This window comes from Phyllopteryx taeniolatus, chromosome 13 (assembly GCF_024500385.1).
Source record: "Phyllopteryx taeniolatus isolate TA_2022b chromosome 13, UOR_Ptae_1.2, whole genome shotgun sequence".
NCBI lineage: Eukaryota > Metazoa > Chordata > Actinopteri > Syngnathiformes > Syngnathidae > Phyllopteryx > Phyllopteryx taeniolatus.
The window spans coordinates 3,067,263-3,093,694 of NC_084514.1; the positions used below are offsets into that span (position 1 = coordinate 3,067,263).

The 26,432-nt window shown below is 40.0% G+C and overlaps 1 protein-coding gene across 2 annotated transcripts in view; it reads right to left on the reverse strand.

Annotated features, from left to right (window-relative positions):
• asap2a (ArfGAP with SH3 domain, ankyrin repeat and PH domain 2a) overlaps window positions 1-26,432 on the reverse strand; it is a 61,765-nt gene that overhangs the window by 18,196 nt on the left and 17,137 nt on the right. For both annotated transcript variants that reach the window (XM_061795681.1, XM_061795680.1), the window contains exons 2-5: window positions 20,618-20,690; window positions 12,388-12,533; window positions 9,748-9,822; window positions 1,318-1,367 (exon numbers count right to left, since the gene is read on the reverse strand). In XM_061795681.1, coding sequence (XP_061651665.1) covers window positions 1,318-1,367; window positions 9,748-9,822; window positions 12,388-12,533; window positions 20,618-20,690 — 344 coding nt within the window. The remainder of the gene's footprint in view (window positions 1-1,317; window positions 1,368-9,747; window positions 9,823-12,387; window positions 12,534-20,617; window positions 20,691-26,432) is intronic.

Below are 26,432 nucleotides of genomic sequence, written 5' to 3' on the forward strand. Positions count from 1 at the left end.
TGCATACTCCTGCAGGCAATGAGAGGAACATACTGTACCACACAATAGAGAGGAGGCTCCATTCCATGCAACACGTGGTACTCTTTTGCAAATATGGCAAAAAGGATGCACGTTTTTGATTACAAATCTCAGAAATATGGTAGCTTGTCAGATCGGTGCTAACGTAGAGAAGGTATGAACTAACTAGTTTTCAGCTTCCGTCTGTACGTTAGCTCAACATGAAGATATAAGGAAACCATCGGTAGAACATGAGCTACTAAAAAAATAAAAAATACTGTATCACTTAAAATGAGTGTGTAGCAGTATTCCCTTTTAAGCAGCATGTAAATGTCAGCATGTTGGTGTCTCGTTTCTTTCTTCACAGAGTGGAGCATGTGCATAAGTCTGCAGTAACCTTGGTCTGTGTGAAAAAGTGATCACACAGAACTTTGTTTCAGGGATTTTGTTTTTCATTTGACTAATTATTTGAGTTAATCGATTAATCATTTCAGCCTTAAATGAAATGCAGGGACAATTGTGTATAGGTAATAATCTGATGAGGAGCTTCAGTTTTATGATGAACTTGCCATTTCTTTGGGGTGAATATGCCCAACTGTGTCAGCTCATGCATCCTCAGCTATGACCATGTTTTACAAAGTCATCATGTGTGTCGCTAATTGAGAGACACGTTTGCCATGCTGTTTGGCCACCAGCCAATACAACGGTTGTTCAACTGATGACGGAGCCTGAGAATCCATTCATTTCCATTGCTGTCAGTTCAGGAAGCATTTCCATTAACATTTATATCCATTGAAAATTATATGTAGGGGAATGCTTTTTGTGTTGTAGTGCAACTGCCCAGATTTTAGATAGGAAACACAAAATTAATCTCAATCCCTGAACAAACAGTATTAAAAGTGACATGATGCTCCAAATTGGGAATTCAAATGCACCAGGTCACGAGTGCTTTTGCTGGATTTATCCCTTCAGGCACACAACTGGACCCTGCTGATGATGTACTAATGCCATGCAGCACCAGGCTGAATGCTTGATGTTGGCACTAATTAAAAGGGTTTGGAGAGAGGATGTATTACCCTTTCAGTAAAGAATGTCCTTTGCAGCTTGTAAGATATATATAAAAAGCTATAAACACGGGGGAAAAAATTGCATGCATAACCACAAGGGTGCAGGCTTCTTAGGGAGGAGGTGTCATGGCGACAGAGGTTATTTACAATATTGTGGAAGTGAGAGAAGATCACAAGGGATGTGGGAGGAGTGGGGAAGTAGTTAGTCAAAACAACAAAGGCACATTTAAAATTTTACACTTTAGTTTCTTACACTTTAGTTTCGTAGTCCTTCCAGGATTTGTCAAAAGGTTTTTTCAGATCCTGTGTGGACAAGAGAAAAAAGGTAGAACATGACATTTATGGTACACTTAAAACTACATCCAGAGAAGAATGTCGATGTGAATGGAATGGACATTTGACAGACTATGTGGAACTTTATCAACTAACCAATTATAGATGGATGGATGGATGGATGGATATATATATATATATATAGAGAGAGAGAGAGAGAGAGAGAGAGAGAGAGAGAGAGAGATATCTATCTATAGATCTATCTATAGATATCTATATATAGATCTATCTATCTATATCTTTCTATAGATCTATCTATCTATATATCTATATCTATATCTATATATATATAGCGGCACGGTGGACGACTGGTTAGAGCGTCAGCCTCACAGTTCTGAGGACCCGGGTTCAATCCCTGGCCCTGCCTGTGTGGAGTTTGCATGTTCTCCCCATGCCTGCGTGGGTTTTCTACGGGCACTCCGGTTTCCTCCCACATCCCAAAAACATGCATTAATTGGAGACTCTAAATTGCCCGGAGGCATGACTGTGAGTGCGAATGGTTGTTTGTTTCTATGTGCCCTGCGATTGGCTGGCAAACAGTTCAGGGTGTACCCCGCCTCCTGCCCGATGACAGCTGGGATAGGCTCCAGCACGCCTGCGACCCTAGTGATGAGAAGCGGCTCAGAAAATGGATGGATGGATGAATGGATGGATATATATATATATATATATATATATATATATGTGTATATATATATATATATATATATATATATATATATATATATATAAAGTGGGAGACGCTCACTCTCTGTAAATGTTCTAAACTACTGTTTCCAAGCAACGAGTTGCCTTAGCTCTAGCTCACCTTCCTATAGCAGAAGTCATGTTGGCTCTCTTTCGGAAACATACTGAGACTGAACTAAAAGCACCTCTTACTTGTTGCAGCCAAGTGCTGCAGTCCATTTTGTCTATATTGTTAGAGACTATTAGTCAATTCCAGACAATCTACCAAATTATTGACTATGCCTTAATGGTGATCTGAGTTGATGTAACAGTATATTTATTAACAAAATGTAAAAAAATAAATAAAAAAATTAAGGGACAGTTTGAAATAAAGGTAAGTTTCTATTGCAAAATGTATTAGCAAATTTGACCTTCATGGGAATAATAAAGCTTTACAGTAACTCTGAAAAAACAAAAACATACATGATCATCCAAGCCCTGCTGCATACTCAGACAACAAATAAATGAAGAAAAACCCCAAATCGAGAATTTTGGTATAATTTTTTAGCAGACAAAAACAGCAAGTACTGTATGACCACTTGCTGAGTTTCCCAGGGAAAAGAAAAAAGTAAAGAACAAAAGAAAGAAAGAAAGAAAGAAAGAAAGAAAGAGACAAAAGAAAGAAAGAAAGAATAGCTAAAGACAAAGCAAGAAGCAACCATGGCTATAAAGCGAGACAACTGCCGGAATGCAAGTCTCTACTAAGCGGAATGCAACACGCTGAGAGCTTCCTTACTGACTAATGAGCAAAGTCACTGTGTATGTCACGATGAGAATCAACAGAACTGAATCACCTTCCTCATAGATGCAGCCCACAGTTGTCTCAGCAGGGCACCGGGAGGCCAGGCGGCTCCATGTGATTGTTTGGAGGACTTTTAATTCCCCACGTCATGCCTACGACAGGCAACACTAATTTATCATTGTCAAGGGTGAGCTTTAACCAGCCGCTCGAACAAAACTTTAGATTAAACGGCATTACTGCTGATGTGGTGCTAATTAAACACAGACTAGGTTCAACACAAGTGGACAGTAGTGAGTGTCAAGCAAAGGCTCATAACTTGAAAAACTCACTTACTTCACACACAAATTGGGGAACTCCTAAGTCACGGTACCACTTTACTGTAAACAGTTCAGTTTGTAATACATGTAGCAAAATCATGAGACTACCAAAGGGTTTTATCCATATAAAACTGATTTTGGAATACTTTTTTTCCTGTGAAAGAATATGAAGCGAACAAATATTGGATTAGACAGCCAGCTTGAGGCTGTAATGCAGTTGTTTGAGATCCACGGAGGATGGCGATCCCTCTATTGACGGAGGGAGTGGCATGCTCCACTTCTCAACCGCCGGAATCAGGTTTGGTCCACTGAACCAAATCCAAGAGCACTCTGCCACTCACCCAACAGTTCAAGGGTAGAAGACATCAGAGTGAGGAGTAAATCAAAGAAAAGCTGCTTCAAAATCTATTTTAGAGCCCACAGGAAGCTGCTAACACAAACTGGAAGAGTGTAGATGGAAGGAAATGTCGGAGCCTAAGAGACGAGAAAAATAGTAATTGCTAAAAATAATACTTGCGGGCATGGCCAAGCTGGGAATGGCAGAATAGGCCAAGACACAGGGCACCACACTCCCTCAGGGAGAAGCAGCTTTTAGCACCCTTGTTCCTATTCTGGATGGGAGTCAGGGCAGAAGCTGGAACATCGTGTCATGCCCTTAAAAATTGCATCCATTTGCAAATGTACCACCAATATTGGCTCCTCTCACACTTCTGTCAGCCACTTTCCCACTTCCGTGCTGAATGTGCAGCAAGGTCAGCAGCAGTGAAGACCAGGTTTTCTACTAAGGCAAGAGCGAATCTAAATACAGGTACAAATTACTCAAAATAGATCAAATAAGAGCACAGAGTGCAGCTGTCCTCCAAGACCACACATGCACTAGACTTGCACAACTATTATGTTTATTTAAAAAAAGAAAATACTGGATCTTCAAAATGCGTAGTGGTACATTCACTTATATTTGGTGCAGGCAGCGTGGGTTCCCACTCAGTGACAGTGTGAATGTGACGGTGAATGGTTGTCCCTCTCTATATGTGCCCTGCGACTGACTAGGAACCAGTTCAGTCTTGTCTGCCTTTCGCCCAATGTCAGCTGAGATAGGCTCCAGCACCCTGCAACCCTGAACAGGCTAAGCGGCAGTGAAGATTCACATTTCTGTGAAAGGTGCTTCTATTCAGTTGTACCGTAATTTCGCATGTATAATACGCATTTTTTCCTTTAAAAAAATTGTCAAAAGTAAATAGTGCGGATTATACATAGGTATAGGGGAAAATGGAAAAAAACTTTCACATTTCATAAATGTATGCCACCATCTAGAGGTTATAAAAAAGCTGTACACTTTCATTCCAATATCCCATCACGCCCTAGCGGTTATGAGGAAGGTGTACACTTTCATTCCAATGTGCCACCGCCACCAAGAGGTTATGAAAAAGGTGTAGCCTACACTTTCATTCCAATATGACATGGGTACGTATGACTGCACAGTGGTGCTTATAAGTTTACACACCCTGGCAGAATTTGTGAAATATTTATTTATTCATTTTATTTAAATTTAATTTATTTATTTTTTTTATATAAATACGACTGATGGCTGAACAACAACCATCATTAATTTCTTTATAGTTAGGTTTTGTTTAATGATAATGCATTTCTGAAATGCTTGACAGTTTAATTTGAATCCCAATTAAATAAAATTAAATGCGTTTTCGTCTGGCCATTCATGTTTTCTTTAAATAATTTTACCCATCTTACAAATTCTGCCTGGAAAATCAAACATATGAGCACAACTGTGTGTTTTCTCATTTACGAAATAAAAGTAGGGCAGTGAATTTCAAAATAAGAGCAAGTAAATAAAAAGTATTACGTGCTCAAATAAAGCACTTAACTTCAGAATAATTCTTTGAAAAAACTAACAAAATACAGATAATACAGATAATAATAATGTTTTGATCATATGGGTAAAAGCTAAATTATGCATTGTAAAAATGCATTATACATGGGTAGAAGGATTTTCCAGAATTTTGAGGGCAACTTTGGGGGTGCGTATTATACCTGGGTGCGCAATATACACAATAAATTACGGTAGTTTTTTACAGCAACAAACAATTAACCTTGTTCAAGAAAAGTACTAAGCTAGTCTTAAAGGATGTCAATGAATAATGGTAACAATCCAGCCAGTGGCTGTTGCTATGGTTTAGCTATTTAATCTATGACTACAATACATCTTTATTATATACATTTTAAACTACCAAAACTGTGGGCTATGCTGTTTGCAGATTGTATGAACAGGGATCTGTTTTTATCTAAAATATCAAGCAGTAAGCAGGAGTGGGTGGTTCACGAGCCACTGAACCACAATGGAACGAGGCTAGGTTGGACTCTTGTGGCTCCATTGAGAACCACTAATCCCCTCTCATCTAGCGTCTTACTTGTGAAAACACAGATGATTCTACAGTGCCCATCCAACCACGGAATGTTGCCGAGAGGGTCAGCTGCAGGCATTACATCATGTTGGTGTCCACTATGAAAATCCCCCGTTAGCACAACTGACTTTTAGACTCAGCACTTTCCATTTTCCACTGCCTGGGAGTGAATTATGCCTGTTTATCTTTAAGAGGGACACCACAGAGTCCTGCAGGAACCCATCCATGGTCATTTTACAGGAGGTGGACTCAGACTAACCCAAACAAAGTACAGATTGTCTTGGGTGGTAAAATGAGAAGAGATGAAGTCAAGTACTTTTTTTTTTTGCTGAGTAAAAAGCTTGAAAGATTGCTCGGTTAGTCAGCAAGCTATTATTATTATTGTTATTATTACTGAAGACTGTACTGTAGTGGGGGAGTATTGACATGTTTGTGGAAAACATTAACCACAAGGAAATTAACACTGCATTCCAGAAAACAGGGAAGTCCAACATTTCCTGGTTTAGACTAGGAAAAGTGTGTTGGAGTTTGTATTTGCACTGTACTGTAACGCACAGAGATGTAGAAATCTGATGACAAACAACATTTGCATCCCAAAGACGTACAATAAAAGACTATTTAATCTGTATTAAATAAACAATTAATATAATCTGTATTAAAAGGTTATATGCGATATCACCATTAAAAAAGGTTCTGCATTGAAATTGGTGTGTGGCTACCCTTCTCACAAAAGGTTAAGGATATTCTGCTTTTAGGTGAAACTTCAAGATGAACATAAAATGCACTATAACTTTTACAGGTCAACTTCATATGACCTTCTCTAAACTTTTGAATCCATGTCCACCTGTTCAATTTTCTGTACGTTTTGCAAAACTTGCTTTTCTCCAACAAGGAGCTGAATGGTAAAATTCACAACAGGTGTTTTTTTATATATTTCCAAGGACATCTGTTTCTATGCCTTTCTGTGACTCTTGCAGTCTCTTTGTATCACTGTTGCAACTTGCTGACACCAAGCTCTGTGGCTACTTCCTTCTAAAAACATCCTGTCTGAAGCCTTGCAATGGCGAGGTATTCTTGATCAAATTTCAACACCATGATGAAAAGGACACTAAATACCAATTCTAATTGAATAAGGAAATGTATTGGTCGAGTCACAGTTCAAACACCTGTTGTGAATTTTGCCATTCACCTCCTTGTTTGTCTGAGAACATGAGGCTGTGCAAAAAGTACTGAATCATTGAACATTTGAACATGTGCATTCAAACGTTTAGAGAAGGTCAAATTAAGTTCAAGGTTAAAAGGTAAATAGTGGTATATTTTAAGTTAATGGGAAAATCTCACCCGAAAGAAATCTTTTTGTGAGTAGTGAATGTCGCTTTATCCTCTGTGCATTAAGTTAATCAATTATGAATGTATTTTTATTTATTTATTTATTTATTTATTTATTAAATAAAGGCTGGGAAGTAAAAAACAAATATTGAAATGAAGGCAAATACACAACTATACCTAATATATTGTCCTTCCTTGTTCTTCTGTGGGGTCAAATGGCAGTTGGCAAATCATCTTTATGGCATAATACCGACACCAGCTAATATTGTCCTTCCATTGCAAGGAAACCAATGTGATGTTGTGCTGCCGCCATCTAGCAGTGCGGGGCAGAAGGGCACTCTTATCTCAAATTTTGCTCATATCTATAGACACAAAAATGGTGAAGTGATGGCACACATCTCGAAAAACTCCAATGTCAAGATACCGCTATCTCAAGATACCACTTTATTTGCAATTTCCCTGAGGTCTGAAATGCAGGTTTACTGTAGAGCACTAATGAGTATAAAAGCTTCTCGGTTTCTAAATTGTGCAGCATTTCTCCACAGATGACTGCCCTTTTTATCCACATTGAAAACATCCGTGAGTGAGATTCTTTGCACGCAGTTCTTGACTTTTTTTCCCTTTTCAAGGACTTCATGATGTGCAGGTCGAGTTGTTACTTTGTATTTTTCTCCCTATAGCCTCAGCAGCTTGTCAAGCGAGTCTGGACATGATCCTGTTTCCCCATCTGCTGACAGGTCGGTCTCGTGGGAAAGCCATGCAGTGCGACAATAAAGAAGAAGGAAGAAGACGATGGGGGTGAGAAGAGGGGTGGGAATACTGCTAAATATTGCCTTGAGCAACAGGTTGGAGAGGACTGTTTTCTTCCCATTACACTAGTAGTGACATTTATGTACTGTATGTGAGCGCACAAGAAGTTCAACACCTCATTAACCCCATTGCATTACTGTAATGAGAATCATCCAAGGGCCTAATAAACTGTAAGTGGACAAGCATTACGAAGGAGCGGAACAGACAGCGTGTGGAATTTTGTAAAAGGGGGAGAGGTAGGTGCAGAGTTGAAAGAACAATGACAGGAAGCCATGTCAGACGCTTGGAGAAAATATTGATGCTAAGGCACAAGAGAAGAAGGAGAGACAAACAGTTCCGAGATAGAGCGATAGACCATGTGGCTCACGGTCATGGGGACAAGTTTCTATAGCAACCAGCTTCATTAGAGCTGACTTTATCTCATCATATTGCCACTGTAGCCAAAGACGAGGAGTAAAAGGTCACTAGGCCAAGGAAAAAGTAACAAGTGTTTGTGTGGTGAATGGTAAGCTTACAAAACAACAGACTAGTAAAAAAATAGGGTAAGTACAGATGTTCCTTGTTCACATCTGCAAAAAAAAAAAAGATTTAAAGGTTGTATACCACACCTTATTGGTCTTTTTTAAAAAGCCTATTACTGTTTATCGAGTTTGAATTTACATACTGTATGCAAGTAATCAGACTTGGTACTTAAGAGTAAAGATCATCATAAGCTGCCTTTACAACTTCCCCATTTAACCAAAAACAAATGAGATTTTTCATTGAACTTCATATTCATTGTATTACGTATATGTTATGATAAATTAACTGAAAGCAGACACTGTACATGCAAAACATCAAAATATGTAAGCTTGCTAACAGGATGGACGATGACGGGGTGGACAATTTAAGCTAATGTTACCATTTCATGCCCACATGGTGGACCTTCACTTCACGACATTTCATATAGCAAGCTGACTGTGTATTGTTCAACAAATCGATTTTTAAGAAAAGGTTTTTAACATCAATTGATATTTCACTATAACAGAGTAGACATTAAGCTTGACAATATCCAACAACGCAGTATGATGAAAAGTGTAAATAATCACTCTGCCACCAGCCAGAGTTTCATCTTCCATTGATCTAAATGCTAGTCAGAATGTCACTGAAAACATCAGAGCGTTTCTTGAAGGGGCAGTTGCGCCATAATGACAGGGTAGACAGCAATTTCAGGGGCACGTGCATAATGCTCAATACGATCATGAAAACTGAACATACATGATCGAGGGGACTGATCAAATAACTTGTGAAGAGTAAAACCAAATTTAAAAAACATTTTGATTCATTGTCAAACATATTTTAGGAGACATCATTGTAGGAAGTGTGAAAATGTTTGGCCACTTATAATAAGACCTCAGAGTTCGATTATGCTGCCATAATTCAATGATGACTGAACGATTCTGATGAAGACACGTCCTCCAATTTCACAGATGCCTGTTTTCAAATGATTGCAAATAAACTGCACATCAAAGCATGTTTTCAAAGGTTTGCGTTTTCGGGATCCAAGGCAGAGTCGTGTAAATAGACGGCAATGTATTATTGCCGGTTAAAATAGTGTTTGTGGAAACGGCCCTTTCATCTTAGTCAATCGACTGTGTAAAGAATGCACACTATGACAGAAGGGTCACGAGTTAAATTCCCCAAAACAACAACAAATCCTTCATCAGCACTACCTTTTTCAAGGCTGAAATGCCTTCGAGCAAAGCAACTAACATCCTCCAAAGCACCTTGACTGCAAGAAAGCTGACCAATTAAGTATTTACATTTATGACAGTCAAAGCTCATGGTGTCTATAATTGATCAAATTTTGATGCAACTGCACCCTGCTTATAATCACATGGATGATTCTTTGTCATTTGAGTTGCGATGGCGATTCAGCAAAACCTTTGCCGCTTGTCATCCACCCCATTCACAAAAGTTTGCTTGTAAAGTGACACCAACGACACTGTGCAGTTTTGATGACTTACCCCTTTGACTCCTTTCAGGTCTCCTTTCAGCAGACTGTCCAGAGGAAAGGTGATGATGTTGTTCATGTTCTGGAACTGGACAAGAGAGAGAGAGAGACAGAAGCTCCTGAGGTCAAATGCTTTGAGTGTTTTGTCACCAAAATATTAAAAAGACCTCTCAGTACATCTCAATGGTTTTACACAACTGCAAATTAAAATAATCATAGGCATTATTATCTTCGTAAAGCCAACATTTCGATGCAGCTCTTGTAGATTGTGACTCAGACATTGAATTACTGTACATAACTGAATCAAGTGGATTGTACTAACACCTTTCAAAGAGCCTGTAAAAAACAATCAAACAAAGACTTTCCCGGTGTTGCTGATCGGTATTGGTGGTGAAGTCAACTTAGAAACCTTTCAAACCTTTGATGGAAGGATCAGAAGCGGAATGAGGTGGGATGCAATCTACACTATGTATAAAGGTATTCTAAGATGCCAGGAAAGGGATGTGGCTTTTGAGCAAAAGTATTTTATACATCCAACCCGATGCAGGCCTTGATGTCATCAGTCATCTAATTATCTGATTGGGGCATGCTGTGCCTCTGTGTGAAAGTGCACACAGGTATGCATCATTGCAGTTTGCAGTATGACCTGTGAAAAAGGCAAAGGCCAATACATTCTCAAATTATTTTTTTGCATAGTTTTCATTGTTTTAGATAATCAAACAAATGTAATTGTCACCAAACAACCCAAGTAAACATGAAATACAGTTTTATATAGTCATTTTATTTATTAAGGAAACATTTAAAGGTACGTGGCTCTGTGTGAAAAGGGAATTGGTCTCCTACCCTTGTTAAATCATGAATTACCTGTGGCTGATCACATTTTGAGTTGATTTTCACTGATCACACCCAAGCGTGATTACCTCGAGACTTGTCCAGTGAAGAAATTACTTAAATACAACCTGCCTGACAAAAGGAAGTTGGCCAAGAGATCTCAGCAAGCTGTAACAAATTGCAAAGATCTAAAGAAATTCAAGAACAGATGAGAAATAAATTGACATCTATCAGTCTGGAAAGGGTTACAAAGCCAACAGTTTTAAGACTCCAACAAACCACAGTGAAAGCCATTATCCACAAATGGTGAAAACATGCAACAGTAGTGAACCTTCCCAGAAGTGGCTGGCCTAAAAAAAATAACCCAAGAGCACAGTGAAAACTCATCCAGGAGGTCAAAGAGGAACCCAGGACAACATCTAATAAACTGCGGGCCGCAGTTGAGGTCAGTGATCATGACTCAACAATAATGAAGAGAATGGGCAAAAAGTGGCATCCATGGCAGAGTCAACTGCTGACCAAAAAGAACATAAATGCTTTTTTTTTTTTTTTTTTTTTTTACAGAAAATTCTATGGCCTGATGAGACCTTTATGGTGTGCGTCTGATTACATCTGGTGTAAATGTATCACAGCATTTCAGAAAAAGATCATCATACCAATAGTCTAACACGGTGGTGATAGTGTGATGGTGTGGGGTCGCTTCACTTTTTCAGGACCTGGATGACTTGCTGTGATTGATGGGACCATGAATTCTGCTTTACCAGAAAATCCTTAAGGAGAATGTTCGGCCACCTGTTCGTACCTCAAGTTGAAGCATACTTGGGATCTTCAGCAGAACAACGATCCAAAACACACTGGCATGACAAATTCTGAATGGCCTAGTCGAAGTCCGAACTTGAATCTGATTTAAATGCTGTGGCCTGACCTTGAAGGTCATTCATGCTCAAAAACCCTCCAGTATTGCTGGATTAAAACGATACTACAAGTAAGAGTGGGTCAAAATATCTCCAAAGACACATTGCTAATTATAGAAAACGCTTGATTTCAGTTGTTGCTACTGAGTGGCCCAAGCAGTTGTTATGTTTAGGGGGCATTTTTTTCACACAGGGCCAGGTAGATTTTAATATTTTTTTGTTTTTGTTTTTTTTGCTTAAAAAATAAAACTACCATTTAAAAAAAAAAAAAAACCTGCATTTTATTTTTTGTTTACGTTGATTATCTTTGCCTGATTTTTAAATTTGTTTGATGATCATAAAGTGGGGAAACTATGCAAAGAAATATGAATTTGAGAAGCGGGCAAATACTTTTTCACGGAACTGTAAAAGTGTTTCTTAGGCAAAACAATTTGAAAAATATTGATACATTTTCAGAAATTACGTTTCACTGGTTAAAAGTTTCTGTCAAAGGTTGGCTTCGATTGCAAACTTTCACAAAGAATTCACCTCCACAGCCTGGATCAACGGCATCTCACATTACCTTAATATAAGGTATCATTGTTACTAGATCACTTCCTCTCTGTGTGAGGATAAAGGAGTCAAATGAGTCTATAATAGTGTTGGACTGGACACACAAGCTGCTTTTAGAGGAGTAGGATCAGACTAAATTACATCAAACTGAAATGAGACGTCGCAGCGGCTCAATGGCAGCCTCCGTGGAAAACCGGAGCTTCCTGGGCAACCCCCCACCCGCGCACAAGCACACACACACACACACACACACGCACAGGGGATTGAGACAATTAGGGACAAGATGGAAATCCTCTCCCCAGTGGCTTTTAACACCCACTGTACCACTTGTCCTACTACTCACTGTATACACTCACCAGGTTTTTAAAGAGGGCAGTGAGCTCCTTGGTGAAGACAGAAAACTTGAGGAATGCTGACCCCAAATCAGGATCATCTCTGTACACACAATTTTCTCCAAACTTCTCCAATGCCTGTGTGTACTGCTCCTCATTCTCAACGTGAGCTAGAAAAAGAAAAAACACACACATACACCTCCAGGTCAGCTTTATCAAGTTGTGGATTTTATAGGACACATTTTCCCTCTATTGAGCCAAAGCACATATTTTATCTTAGAAAAAAATCTTACGGCACACCACCAAACAAAAATGTCACAAAATGTATATACAGTGTAACCTCAATTTAACAGACCCGGAAACAACAGACTTCGAATTTAACGGACAAAAGAAAAAATATTGTGTCCAGTTGGAACTCAAAACGCCCCTTTGTAGCTGACAAAGTCTGTTACTTCCAGAATTGGCCATTGTTGTTTACTGGTACAATCAAGAGGCAGAGACTGGTACCCGTATTTCCGGGCTGTGCCGCTGTTGTCACTGATATGAAGACTAGATCCGGCTAACAGACATGAGTACATGACGGCCATATTGGCACGGGCGACGTTCCCATCAAAGGCAATGTATGACATTGGCTTCGTGGCACCGTAGGCATGCAGCTCAAAAGGGGCATATCGTATCTATTCGTATGTATGGCTGTTGTTTAGTCAAGCGTTCGTCTAGCTCACCTGTCGAACATTCTATACTGATTTTGGTACAGTAAGCACACAGTTGTTTTTTGTCAACCCCTTCTCTGTGGCATCCAATAGTAATGGAGGTGAAAAAAGGAAGCACGCTAACATTGCGGCTCAAAAAGCAACACTCTGCTCTCCCCCACAACTTTCTCCTTCCAGTTGCACGCCATTATCACCCCCCACCCCCCAAGGACTAGCAAGGTAAGTTTGGATAATCTTTAAAACTCTTTTTTATATTTATTTACAACAATTTCTCTTTTTTTTTTTTTTTTTTTTTTTTTTAACTGTACTGGGTGATTTTAGGCCACAAAAGTGTGTTCAATTTAGCGGACAATCAGTTTTAACGGACGGCCCCTATCCCCTATTAGTCTTTTGAATCAAGCTTCCACTGTAAAATGAAATAATGATCAAGTCAACTTCATTCACTTTTGTATTGACTTGGTGTGAAATCGAGGCTTGTTTAGTTTAACACAAAGCTGATATATTTGCAGGAAATTAAAGAACAACACACACTGATATCTTTAATAATGCCTTTTTGGGGATAATTTTTGTGTGATACTGCCAAAATAAAATCTGTCAAAAAAAATGCTTTCAAAGTACAATAAAACAGAATAACTTCATTATTTTCAACATAGCTTTTCAACCTTTTTTTTCCATCTGCTACTCAGAGAACCCCTTCTCCGATTGGTTGACAACTTTCAGTTAAAAATATCCTCCAATAGCTCGTACAGACCGAAATGCGAAATCCAAAGGGATCTCCAAGTGGAGGTGTCAAAATTATTGTAACATTGCAAAAGGTGTCTCTTGCCCTAAAATCTCAACTTAAATAGCCCAAATAGAGAACATTTTTGTGAAAAGAGCAGTGTGAGCAGGAGAATAGGTCATGTACTTGTGTAATCAAATCTTTTTTTGTTACTTGTTATGGATTTTAGAGGCATTTGATGTACTCGTTCCATGTTTTTTTTTAAGAAAATTCCACAAAGATGGTGGCCACTAGCCACGTTGCTATTAATACTTCATGTCAAGCTGGAACTACAAGCACATTGTGATGGAAGCTCTTTTATTGGAACTGTAATCATTTTTTTGGGGACTTTACCATACCACATTGATTGCGAGATACAATTTATTGATTAATTTATTGTCTTGAGGGTAAATTTTTCAGTATTGGACCTTATGGTATATTGTATTTGTTCTTCTAGTACATTTTTCATATGGTACAGTTTCAATGTTGCAACTAGGGATGGCACAATACACAATAATACAAAAATACAATACTCTATTCGTTGATAGTTAAATATGTACAGTACAAAGAAAAGTAAGTTTTGTTGTTTTGTGGCTGAAAATTCAAAAAGCAAGAACATAAATCACTTGTACAACAAAACGATAAAGAGGCACAAAGAGCACCTTATCCACACACCTTCTTGGAAGAGAGAGTAACAGCTAATTTAATCAGGACAGCAGTAGAGCTCAGGAAGGGACTCAGGGTGCTGTTGCTATGACAACCATCACTGAGAAATATGACATCCGTGCGTGTGTACATGTGTGTCCGTGCGTGCTGGGCACTGGTAGCTATGCCCTTCAAGGTGAGCACTAAAACACACCTGGAGCGACAGCCATGACTCACAATCTCTCTCTTGCGCTCTCACAAACACACACACGCACACACACAGTAGCTCAAACGCAGTCAGACACCGTGTTTAGCCATGTGTCAGCTTTATAGATGGTGCTGGATAACATCACGTCTGCGGCTCGGCAGATATGCATGGTCTTATTAGCTGAACGTCTCTGAGTCACTAAGTGCAAAACACATGAGACAAATCAAATTTAAGAAAGTCAAGTCACAGCAAGGCTTTCTACAAACATTTTAGCATGCAGCCTACAAAACACCTGTTTTTCACTCCCTTTTGGTGACTAAATTTGGGGCACAAGGGAGCAGTGACCCAACAAATCCATTTGGCATTGTGTATATTCAAAAGGGGACCTATTATGTAAAATTGTCTTTTGAATTGCTTGTGTAAAAAGTTGGGTTTCTGGATTGCCAGCCCACCCACTGTGTGTGAAATTAAACGTAAAAATAAATGTTTCTTATTTGCCCATTTTGGAAAATGTGTCTGAGGGTGGTAAATGGGTCTGCCTCACAGTTCTGAGGTTTGGGGTTCAAATCTCAGCTCCTTCCTTAGTAGAGTTTGCACGTTCTCCCTGTGCTTGTATGGGTTTTCGCCGGGTACTCCGGCTTCCTCTCTGAGCATTTGACAATTCCTGGCCAAGGGGAACATTGGTGTAATTTTGTTCCTCTCTTTCCCAAGCTCAAGCGGGTCATCAGGGGGACCCGTTTTAAAGATGTGGATGACATAAAGATGGCCATGAAGACGGCGTTCCGGAGGATCCCGGAATAATCCTTCTAGGAGTTTCTGAGGACAGAGAATGCTGGGTAAATTTGTTAGACTCCAGGGGGATTACTTCAAAGTGGAAAAGTTTGGATTTTAAATATACATTATGTGACCCCAGCACTGGAACCTACAGACACACCTTGTACTCACTGACAGGAGACAGTCAGTCCCTAAAAATAGCATAATTTCAGCAAGACAAGATACAGCGGCTGAATAAAGTATTTAACACGTCACCATTTTTCTCACGAAATATATTTCCGCAGGTGCTATTGACATGAAAATTTCACCAGATGTTGGGAACAACCCAAGTAATCCATACATAAAAAGAAAGTAGAACAAATAAGCTCAGAAATTAGGTTGTGTGTAATAATGTGTTTAGGGTGACGTGCAGTGCCATTTCTCCTTCAAACGTGGTATGCATTGTGGCATCCAAACAGTTCAAGTTTGCTCTCATCCAACCAGACTACATTCTCCCAATATTTAACTGGCTTGTCCAAATGTTGTTCAGCAAACTTTAAACGAGCTTTGACAAGCTTTTTTCCCTGTGTCAATTGAAATTTTTATACACAATTTAATTTCTGATCTTAGTTGTTCTACTTTCTTTGTATGTATGGATTACTTAGATTGTTCCCAACATCTGGTGAAACTTTCCGGTCAATAGCACCTTTGGAAGTATATTTAGTGAAACAAAATAGTTGTACACTCCGAATCTTGAGGCAGCCACTGGTGAAACTCCCTGTGCTCATTAGTCACACTTTTTCCCCAGCATCCTCTCTGGGTAACGTGAGGAGACTTTTATTGTGTAAACACGCAGCGGAAAAAGAGCTGCTTCCCCACGTGTCAACATGATGCATCATTTACTTTTTGTAATCTCATTTTGCAAAGTTTTGATTCAGTGGTATACAGTAGAAATACAAAAGGTCGAACAGACCTCAAATGTCTTCAAATTTGCAAACAATTTTCCCATAGGAAATAAATCCATCCATTTTCTGCACTGGTTGATGGTACCTCCTTTGAGTCACAGGTGAGCTGAAGCCTATGTCAGTCGACATTGGGCGGTATGCGGGGTATACGCTGAACTGTTCATCAGGCAATCACTGGGCAAATACGGACAACCATTCACACTCACATACACACCAATGTACAATTTGTATTCAGTTAACCTAATATGCATGGTGTTGGAATCTGGGAAGGAAGCCGGAGTACCCGGAGAAAACCCACGCAACTCACAAACAGTTTTGTTTCTAGAAGAGAAGAATCTGGAAAAACTAGAATCCCTACCTAAATAAATGTGTTTTAGCAGCTTTATAAAAATGTACTCAGAAGGGGCATCTCTTCGTTCAAATATAAGCGCTTATTTAAAAAAGAAAAATCCTGGAAACTGTTGCCAACACTTAACTGTAGACATTTTAAGTAACTTTAACATTCATAATAATCTTTTAAGTATAAAAATAAGGCAACCCCTCTTAATAGTAAAACGTAACAACAATTTAAAGACGAATGATGAAAGTGTAATTATTGGTGTCATGCATCATGTATTTTAACATTCTTAATTGGCACTGGCGTAAAAGAAAAGTTAACTTCTGTTGATCTTAAAACATAAAAAAATATATAACAGTCTACCATGAGTTGGTAAACAAGTGACATCATGTATGGTGATGCTGGAGTTTGAATGCAAGTATGCTTACTTCATGATTCATACGTTTTGCTGTATCTTCTTAATTCTCATGAGCTCCTTTAAATTGCTGAAGTTGCTCTCTTTTGGAGTAAAAAAGTCAAAGTTGTACTATAGTTGTAGGAATGGGTGGAAAGGCAAAACATAGCAATAACTTAATAGAATGTTGGGTTTAGTTATATTGCAGTGATACACTTCTCATCCAAAAAATGCAATGGCCCAAATGTTATTATCTTCTCAAGCTACATGATCGAGTTTTCATAAATACTTCTCCGCATATTTATCTTTGTCTAAGGCAATTCAGGAGACCAAAAGAAAATCACCACACGGGATTTCATGAAGCCGACCTGTTTGTATTCCAAACATATGAGACTCCGGGTAGATTTTTGTCATAGACCTTGTAATAATAAATGTTAATGCAAGGCTCTATTGGTTGAACTGTAACAGCAGCCCTGTCGTTTACAGTGTTTTTACTGTCAACACCATGAGGGATTTCTCATTTTGTTGTCACAGCTCATGAGCCTGTTTGCAATGAAAGCAAGTAACTCTGACCTGCTGCTAAAGCGGAGTACACACAGATGATTTTTAACATGTGGTGGGTGTACTAGAAATGACCAACACAGCACATCACACATAACTATGTATGTCGCAGTACCAAGCCTGACCTGTGAGATACTGCAAGGTTCCACAGGTCTTCTAGACTGCTGGAAAATGCAAAGAAGAAATGGAAGCAACTAGGCTAACTGCTCACTTATCTATGGTTAACATTGCGGTTGCAAACTCGTCTCATTTTCAATGTGGTGAACGACTTGTGAGAAACGCTATACGAAAACTTAACAAAACTAGTTGTTCCTTCAGAATCGCATAGGGCGTGGCTCGGCCTAACCCGCTGTTGACTACACACAAGGGTTTTCAATCATAAGTATCGAACGGGTTAAAACGTGATTGTTGGCCCAGACGGTTTACCAAGCAGATCAGTGAGTAAAAGTCATTCTTTACACAGCCCACACAACAGAATAATCGCTCACGATATTCTTGAGACATCCGAGAAACATGTCTTTGCTAACTTTGATCGCAATAGGGAAAATATTTGATTTTACGGTGTGTACCCTGGTTTACTCTTTCCTCCCACCACAACCAGTCAGTCAGCTTCGAGGGCGAGAGCACAGTGCATGATGCCCTGAGGTGCAGCGCCTCTATAATACCTTCAACCTCATCACGTCACTCACACAACCACATAAGACACGCGCCTAAAGTTATGGATGCACCAATACTGTAGGTTGGTACATATACTCAGACTTGAAAAAATGCTTCAATACTATGACACCGATACCGCTTTACTGGCCTGACAAATACAGGTGCTGTGCCTTCCAGGCAGGTGAAGCATGAGCGAATTAAATCATGTGGAGCTACTTTAAGGTAATCATAAATGACAATGCTCTGTTAGGTGACTGCAAATCATGTTCTGCAAAATGTATGATGAACTCAGCTTGGGCTTGTGTTGTATTTTTGTTTAACTCATTGTATTTTGTAGTTAACATACAAGTAACATGGAATTTGTATTTCGACTTGTATATAATGGATGGATATGATATCCACCAGACTATACGCTCTTCTTCATCTCTTCTTATCCGTACTCCTTTTATACTGTGCTCCTTGTGTTCAGTCCAAGACACCCAAAAACTTGAATGGCTTGTGTTAAGGCTACATTTAAGTGAAATATGTGGCAAGACTGTTAGAATAACACTTGATTAAAATAAAACCCATTTTCATTTAAACTGCAAGATGTGACGTCATTATCAAGTACTGTACTTTGTATGGGCGAGTGCTCAAGTGTAAGCTTGTATTCTGTCTGAAGAAAAAGTGGTGTCACTACCTTTAGACCCTTGTTGCACCTCTAACAACTTACATCTGTGAAAGTGAAAAATCACTCTTAACACGACCCCTTAACACAGGATGATTGCTCAGGATAATCTTTTATAGAGACATCCGACAATTTGGCCTTACCCAACTTTGATTGAAAGATGAAAAATGCTCAAATTAGGCCTGATTATCGGTATACTGTCTGTGTACCCCGCTTTACTCAACTCCAACTGCTGTACTAATTATGCAGATTTAATTAGGAGCATTTGAAGGGGAAAACCAGCAAACAGCTAATGTTCATGCAGACGCCCACAGAGATGTAAGTCCGGTGATGCGTGTTAATGAGAGACGGGAGGTGAAAGCAGGCGTGTGTCCACGCCTCAGTGGCCCTCCCAGCTGTTCCTTTGAGAGTCTAGATCAGACAGCTGTCGCGGGGACCACAACAGAGCTCACAGTGTTCAACGAAAGACGGTGCTCAGCACATTGTTCACATGTCTCTCACTCTGGCTCCCTCTCTTTCTCACCATCAGTGGGGGCTCTGTCAGGCCAAACAAAAGACGCTGGAAAACACTCAGCACTGGCACAGCCAATCAGCATGCTAACACACACACACACACACACTGCGCATCCTTCCACTGTCTGAACCAGAATATGTAAATGTTCTGACTACAGAAAAAGCCCTGTGTAGAACCTCTGTGGAGAGTAATAGGCACTGAACAGCCTGGACTGCTTTGACCTAGGAGTGATCTCTGAATGCAGTAAAATAACTCAATAGAAACATAGGAAGCCAGTAAGGATGGGCAACATCCTTGATTGACGATGGGGAAAATACACTAGTCTCACTTAATTGTGATTGTATAAAAATAAATATTACTTATGAACTCTTGTTTCCATGCCATTGTCGTATTAAGCAGAATAATGTTGCCTGGAAGTGCCACAGTCGAGGTCTGCATGGATGTGAATCAGCTTCTCCATAGCTGAGAGCATGTTCCACTTCTTTAGAAAGCAAACTAGTTTTTTAGTTTTTTTAAAAATAAGCAGAGGGAGTATTGAGCCAAAATGTTCCAGCACAAAAGGCATACAGATCCACCATTCTGCATGGCGATGCAGCTGACAGCTTTAAAACAAAACAAAACTAGTTTAGAATAACATCTCCTGGTTGCAGCCAAGAAGTTTACTCCATTTTGCTTAAATACATGATTAATAGGCAATCAATTTTGCATTATAAACTGAAATCTTAACCATTAGGTTATCCATTAATTGATTAATATACTGTACCTATCCCTAACTCAGACACTAGAGTGTAGAGCTACACCAAGGCCAAAAAAAATTCTAGTTTTCCCTTTGACTTGTTTGAATTATGTAGCAACAGTTACAAAGACTGTAATAAGCTTTTTTTGTCCACTGCAGTGCCATCTTCAGAATGTGGTGCATCATTTCCCCCGCTTGGCCCCAATGCAATTTAATGTTGTCTGGCCTCAACAAATATACACAGGAACTGGTTATGTTGTTTTTGCGTAATCCTGCTAACTGTGATGATGAAAATAACCTCTTGCCTTGTGTTCTGGTGGAGATAAAAAGGTAGCAAAACTCACCCAAACCAGACGTGTAGATGGCCTTCACTGACTTTTTCATCTTGTATAGAACACTTCGGTCCACATCTAAAGCCTGAAACAAACACAAATGAACAAGAAAATGTGAGAAAAGGAGGATTTCATTCAAGTAATGGTCACTCAAATTTATGGTGGAGATTCCAGGAAATCACAGTAATTCATGTCATAGTTGTTTCTCCAACAAGAAGCTAATTGAATGATATAGCTTTTCATTTTAGAGGTCTACACAAGTGTTGTTGCTTTGTACTTCCCACTCTGCATGCATGTGGAGGGCACAGTCTGCGTGCTGTATCTACACTGACTGCAAAGTAATACATTATTCAAGGGAGGGCTAAAAATAGATGTGCTCCCAGTTATTGTATTGAATAGGATGTGTGTGAGAATGTGTTTGTTAGTGTATGAGCTGCTACAGCAACAGTAGTTTGCAGTTGTAGATATTAGCATTATTACATTTGTGAAACCAGAATTCTTGCTAAAACTCTCGTACTGGATCTCATTATATAGTGCAGGTCTACCTAAAGTTGTGACTAGTGATCGTATGTTGAGCAAATGCAGCTGGGACAATGCGTCACTGTACCAATGACGAGTGAGTGAGTCTCTAAGGAAAAGGGGGGATTTTGAGGGGTCACAAGAGGGGCTTTTTGTAGGTTATTAAGTAGGTCCACTCAAGCGGTCAAAAGCTGGCTCGATGTTTACCAACCCTGCTCCCCCCGATCTGCTTAACACGTATCAGATGCCCCAGACACTTTGGATACAAGAAACGCACAGTGACTCCCCATTCAGACGCAATATCCACACAGTACTGTACACACACACACACACACACACACACACACACACACACACACACACACTCACATTTCAAGTGATGAATCTGTTAAGACAGCAGGATTAAGGAAGGCTTTTTTTTTTTTAAAGTCATTTTTTAACTTGGTAAGGTCACAAATCGGCCAGATGCAAATTTACTTACGAATAGGGCCACTACTTTAACATTTAAATATACTGGAAGATCCAATGCTATGTCGCGATATTTATGTAACCTTAGAAGAAACAAGAGACCACGAGACACAATGATACCTTGCTCTACCAATAAATCCTCCCCCTATTCGCCAGGTAGGTGAACTTTTATTTTCTGTACCACTTATCCTCACAAGGGTCGCAGGCATGGTGGAGCCTATCCCAGCTATCTTCGGGCGAGAGGCGGGGTACATCCTGAACTGGTCGCTAGCCAATCGCAGGGCACATATAAACAAACGACTATTTGCGCACACATTCACACCTAAGGGCAATTTAGAGTCTCCAATCAACTTACCATGCATGTTCTTGGGACGCGGGAGGAAACCGCAGTGCCCGGAGAAAAGGTAGGTGAACTTAAAATGTAAATTTAAATTGTAAACAGTGACCTAGTGGTTAGCACCATCTGCCTCACAGTTCTAAGGTTCGGGGTTCGAATCGCGGTTGTGGCCTTCGAGTGTCGAGTTTGCATGTTCTCCTCTTGCTTGTGTGACTTTTCTCCGGCTTCCTCCCACGTTCCAAAAACATGCATATTAGGTTAAACTCAAAATTGTCCCTAGGTGTGACTGTGCGTGACAACGGTTGTTTGTCTATAGGCCTGGTGATTGGCAGGGGACCAGTCCAGTGTACCCCGCCTCTAGCCCAAAGTTAGCTGGGATAGGTTCCAGCTCACCCACAGCCCTAATTAGGAACAAGCGCTATAGAAAATGGATGGAAAAAAGTCTAGACTAAGTAAAAAGTAGACTGTATATACTAATAATATATACACTGTTTTTTTTCACCACGTTAACTGCATGTAAGTCATGGTTTTGTCTCCTTGGGCGCCTGTTAAATGACTCATTTGTGTCATGTGTCATTATCCAATTAGTTGCGTCTGCCCCAAAGAGAGAGATTCGTAGCTCAGACCTCACACAGGCCAGGGTTAACTGTAAAAACCAAAACAAAAAACTAATTTTCACAGCAGAGGCAAAGGGCATCTTGCTTTTTACACAAAGCAAGACTATCAACACTGGTGGACCTTTCCCACCCTACAAAGATTGTTTGAAGAGTAACTGATACATCCAGGGCCTCAACTTTGAACATTACATCTAATATGATGGTTACACTTTTTAGTCAGCATGTTTGAAGGATTCCCTCTTGAACATAGATGTATATATATTTTTTAGAGTACCAAGATACAGTGGAACCTCCAAAGTCGAACACAAAAGTAGAACATTCTGGAATTCAGCCAAAATTTTCTGAAGTGAAACTAGTTTGGATAGGATTACATCTTTATTACAGCAACAGTTCAATAATCTATGGCGCAATGCCTGCGGGAAGCACAAAGCTTCACAGTTCTGCTGCATGCAAAATACAGTAACTCTCTGTGAAATGTCAACCAAAAGCGCACGATGCAGTGGAAACGATTACTGTAAAATCACTTTAAAGTGTAGAAGTTACAGGAATTTTCTAACAGTGTACCCAATGGTCCGGTCCAGTCGGGTCCACATCGCGCAATGTGTGGCAGGCTTAAAGCAGCTTTTGTTCCATGGCCGACTGAGGAGGTGCGGGCATTTTTGTAAATATTGGCAGAAGATGAAATAAAGCGAGAGATGGAAGGCGCGACAAGAAACAAGCGCTTCACCTTCTTCTTGATCCCACCTTGATCCCTCCCACTTTGGATTGCCAGGCCGTTCCGGAACTTTTAATGGAAAAGCACCTTAATATTGTGAGTGACCCCTCACTTCAGAGTTAACTGAGGCTTTGACAAAAAGGGATGTACTGAATGCAAGAACAATGACATGCTTTAAGTGCATGATGGCCAAGAGCCACATTCAGAAAACCTCATTTAGCCGTAAGAGCAGCCTTTGTGGACCAGAATGCACTTCACTCATGTATCTGCTAAGAAGCTCCATCTATCAGCTGGCTGATGGGCCTGCTTAACCTCTTCTTGACCACCTGAAGACGCCTGTAATCACCTGGAATCAATTTAACCAGTCCAAGCTGAAACACACGGACGGACAGCCGCTCACATATCCAGCCAGTACAAGGCAAACCCTCTCAATGTCAATGGGACAGTCACTTTCTAATGTTTGCACTCTTTAGGCTTGAGGCAAGTGACTCGGCCCTCTTGTTTGTAGCACAAGCCTGGCTCTAAAATTAACTGGTTTTAACCCAAAAACTATTCCCAGGGAAATTCCACTGCCTTGGAGGCTTCCAAAAAGTGGAGGATTAGGAGAATCTTCACACAATTGAAGCTGCTTGACAAAGCACGCTCACTACGCTGTCAGCATTTCCCTCGATAGCAGCTTGTGGTTGACCGTTGAGAATCTCTTTTACTAAAGTAAAATAATGGATGACATCATGTGACTAGCAACATTGTGCTTACAATCAGGCACAATCTGTTGCAAGACATCGACAGGCACTATTGAAGCTTGGCTGAGTAGGTCACGAGGGCCGTTGCCATGGAGATCCATTTACTTATGGTTAGACTTTTCCTGAGTTTCTGGGTAATGCGTGTTGAGTGACTGGGTCATTTACTGTAAGGGCATACATTCGGTAATGTGATGGTGTAATTTAGCTGAAGCACATCATCTGACATGTCATTGTAGTCAAAAGTGATATACAAGGGGTCCTCGATTTATGGTGGCTACATACAGTGTTTCGAGGTTACGGCGTGCAATGGACTAGTTTCGCAGCGACGTTAAGAATACGTCATGACGTGGCACAAGAAGAAAGTTACTTTTTTTCCATTGAATTGTTTTATATTTATGGCATAGTAATAAACTGTAATTGTAACTTTACTACTGCATTAGTGTAGGTTAGTGGTAGACTACGGTGCATTCTGACAAGTTTTGGTTACATCGTCACCCTCGGATTGGAACTCCATTGTAAACAGAGGTACAAGTATTTGGGGAATGCTTAAGTCTTAATGTTGTGACAGAGTCGGATTTGCACAAAGTTTTGAGATACTGGATTACATCGTTTTTTTTGTGACTTTCGGCTTTTTCCTTGTGTGGCGTCGCCACGGTGATTCATTCACACGGTTTGTTTTACACCAGATGCCCTTCCAGACGAAACCCACTCGTTTAAAAAAAATAATTATTATCCGAGCGCGTTTTTTTTTTTTTTTTTTGAATCCTGCAATTTATCTCACAAATCAGATAACTCATCAACACATCACATAACCTTTCACCTCGCCCAATTACCATCCCTTGAGGAGACTGTGGTGGCCATTACTGGTTTTGTTTAGCAGGCCTGAAAACGAGAACAAAGCTATTGGATAATAGTGGCACTCTTCTCATTAAAAAGTCAAAACAACTTTGACTATCATGGTCAAAAAGTATGGCTGTCACCTGGATGTGTAAAATGTTTTTTGCTAATTTACAGTAGGGCCTTCTATTTGTTTACAATCAGGTCCACAGCAGCTCCATTCAGCTGTGCTGTTTCATTGTTGCTCTCCTCTCCTTTGTCTGCTGTCTCAAGACATTCCTGGACGATTGCATGCTGGAATGACTGACAGACGAGTCCCGGCCTCATTGTAACACTTAAGTACTTCTGATGACAACATGTCTGCAAACAAGATGGTATCCCACCTTCCTCAAGGCCCCACTTGGCATTCTGCATGCACATAAAGAAACGCTAATAAACTAAAAGCCACGCAGGCCAAAGAAATCCTCCATCTGTAGTAATAGTACCGAATGTAAACACAAAGTCTGAGGTCACTTTAAAACTCATCAACTAACCTGACTTAACTAGTTAAGCCTCCCCCCATGGCAGTCATGCGAGTAAACAGTCTGCCACATGATGCAGAAGACAAGAAATAAGAAGGCAGCAGTCTGGCTTTTAATGATCTGATTTAATTAGTGCGCGTGCATATTGGTAAATACTTCTTGTAACCTTTAAGTCAATCAGTTGCAATATATTACGGGGGGGAAAAAACAGACCACTCAAAATGTGCCAGACTCCGTAAAACCATATACACATATTGTAAGGGGAGCATTTTGAGGGAGACGCTAAGATACACTGCATGGCTGTTCACCACCTGTCTTCTCCTGGCCAGACAAAACTGCTTTCCTCAACTCCACATGTTGGCAGTCAGTTTAAACACAGCAGCCCTCATCCTGCGGAAAAGATGTGACTCATTCAAAACATGTCAAATATACAGTTCCACCTTGCAGGCCTGGAATAATCCTGCATGCAGAAACCTGAGGAGACGAGACGATGCTACAGTCGGGCTGTTACAAACATGTTCTGTTCCCAGGTAAGTCACAGGGAAGTCTGAAGGAAAGCAACAGTAAGTGGACTGACTATTTTGTTTTTAAAATACACAAAGAACTTTTCTGTATGCAGAGTGAGAAAAGTTAATATTTGGCCTAAGTGGTTCCCATTAAGCCGAGCACTAGCTTGGTTCATGTTTCTCTCAGACATCTGGGAGGTGTGTTGTCACACCGGCCCCAGGGCAAACTCTAATTTACAAGTGTATTGCACAAAGAAAATCAACATATGGTAAGACAGAAACTAGAAGACAACGACAAAGGTAATCATGCCATGTTTCTATCAAGAGGAAGAATTTGGTTTAGCTTGCCAATCACTACAGTGTATGGTTTGGAACAGCTGTCTTATGTTTTTCCCCAGATGCATTTACGACACTACTAATATACCTATGGTGTCACATTACTAATCTATATCGAAACTCATACATATGTCAACAAAGTGCATTTAAAAGCCAGTTTGGGAAGTGGTGGGCCTTCTCTGCTGGCCTAAACACTGACCTACATTTACAACCTATATTCTAATATTT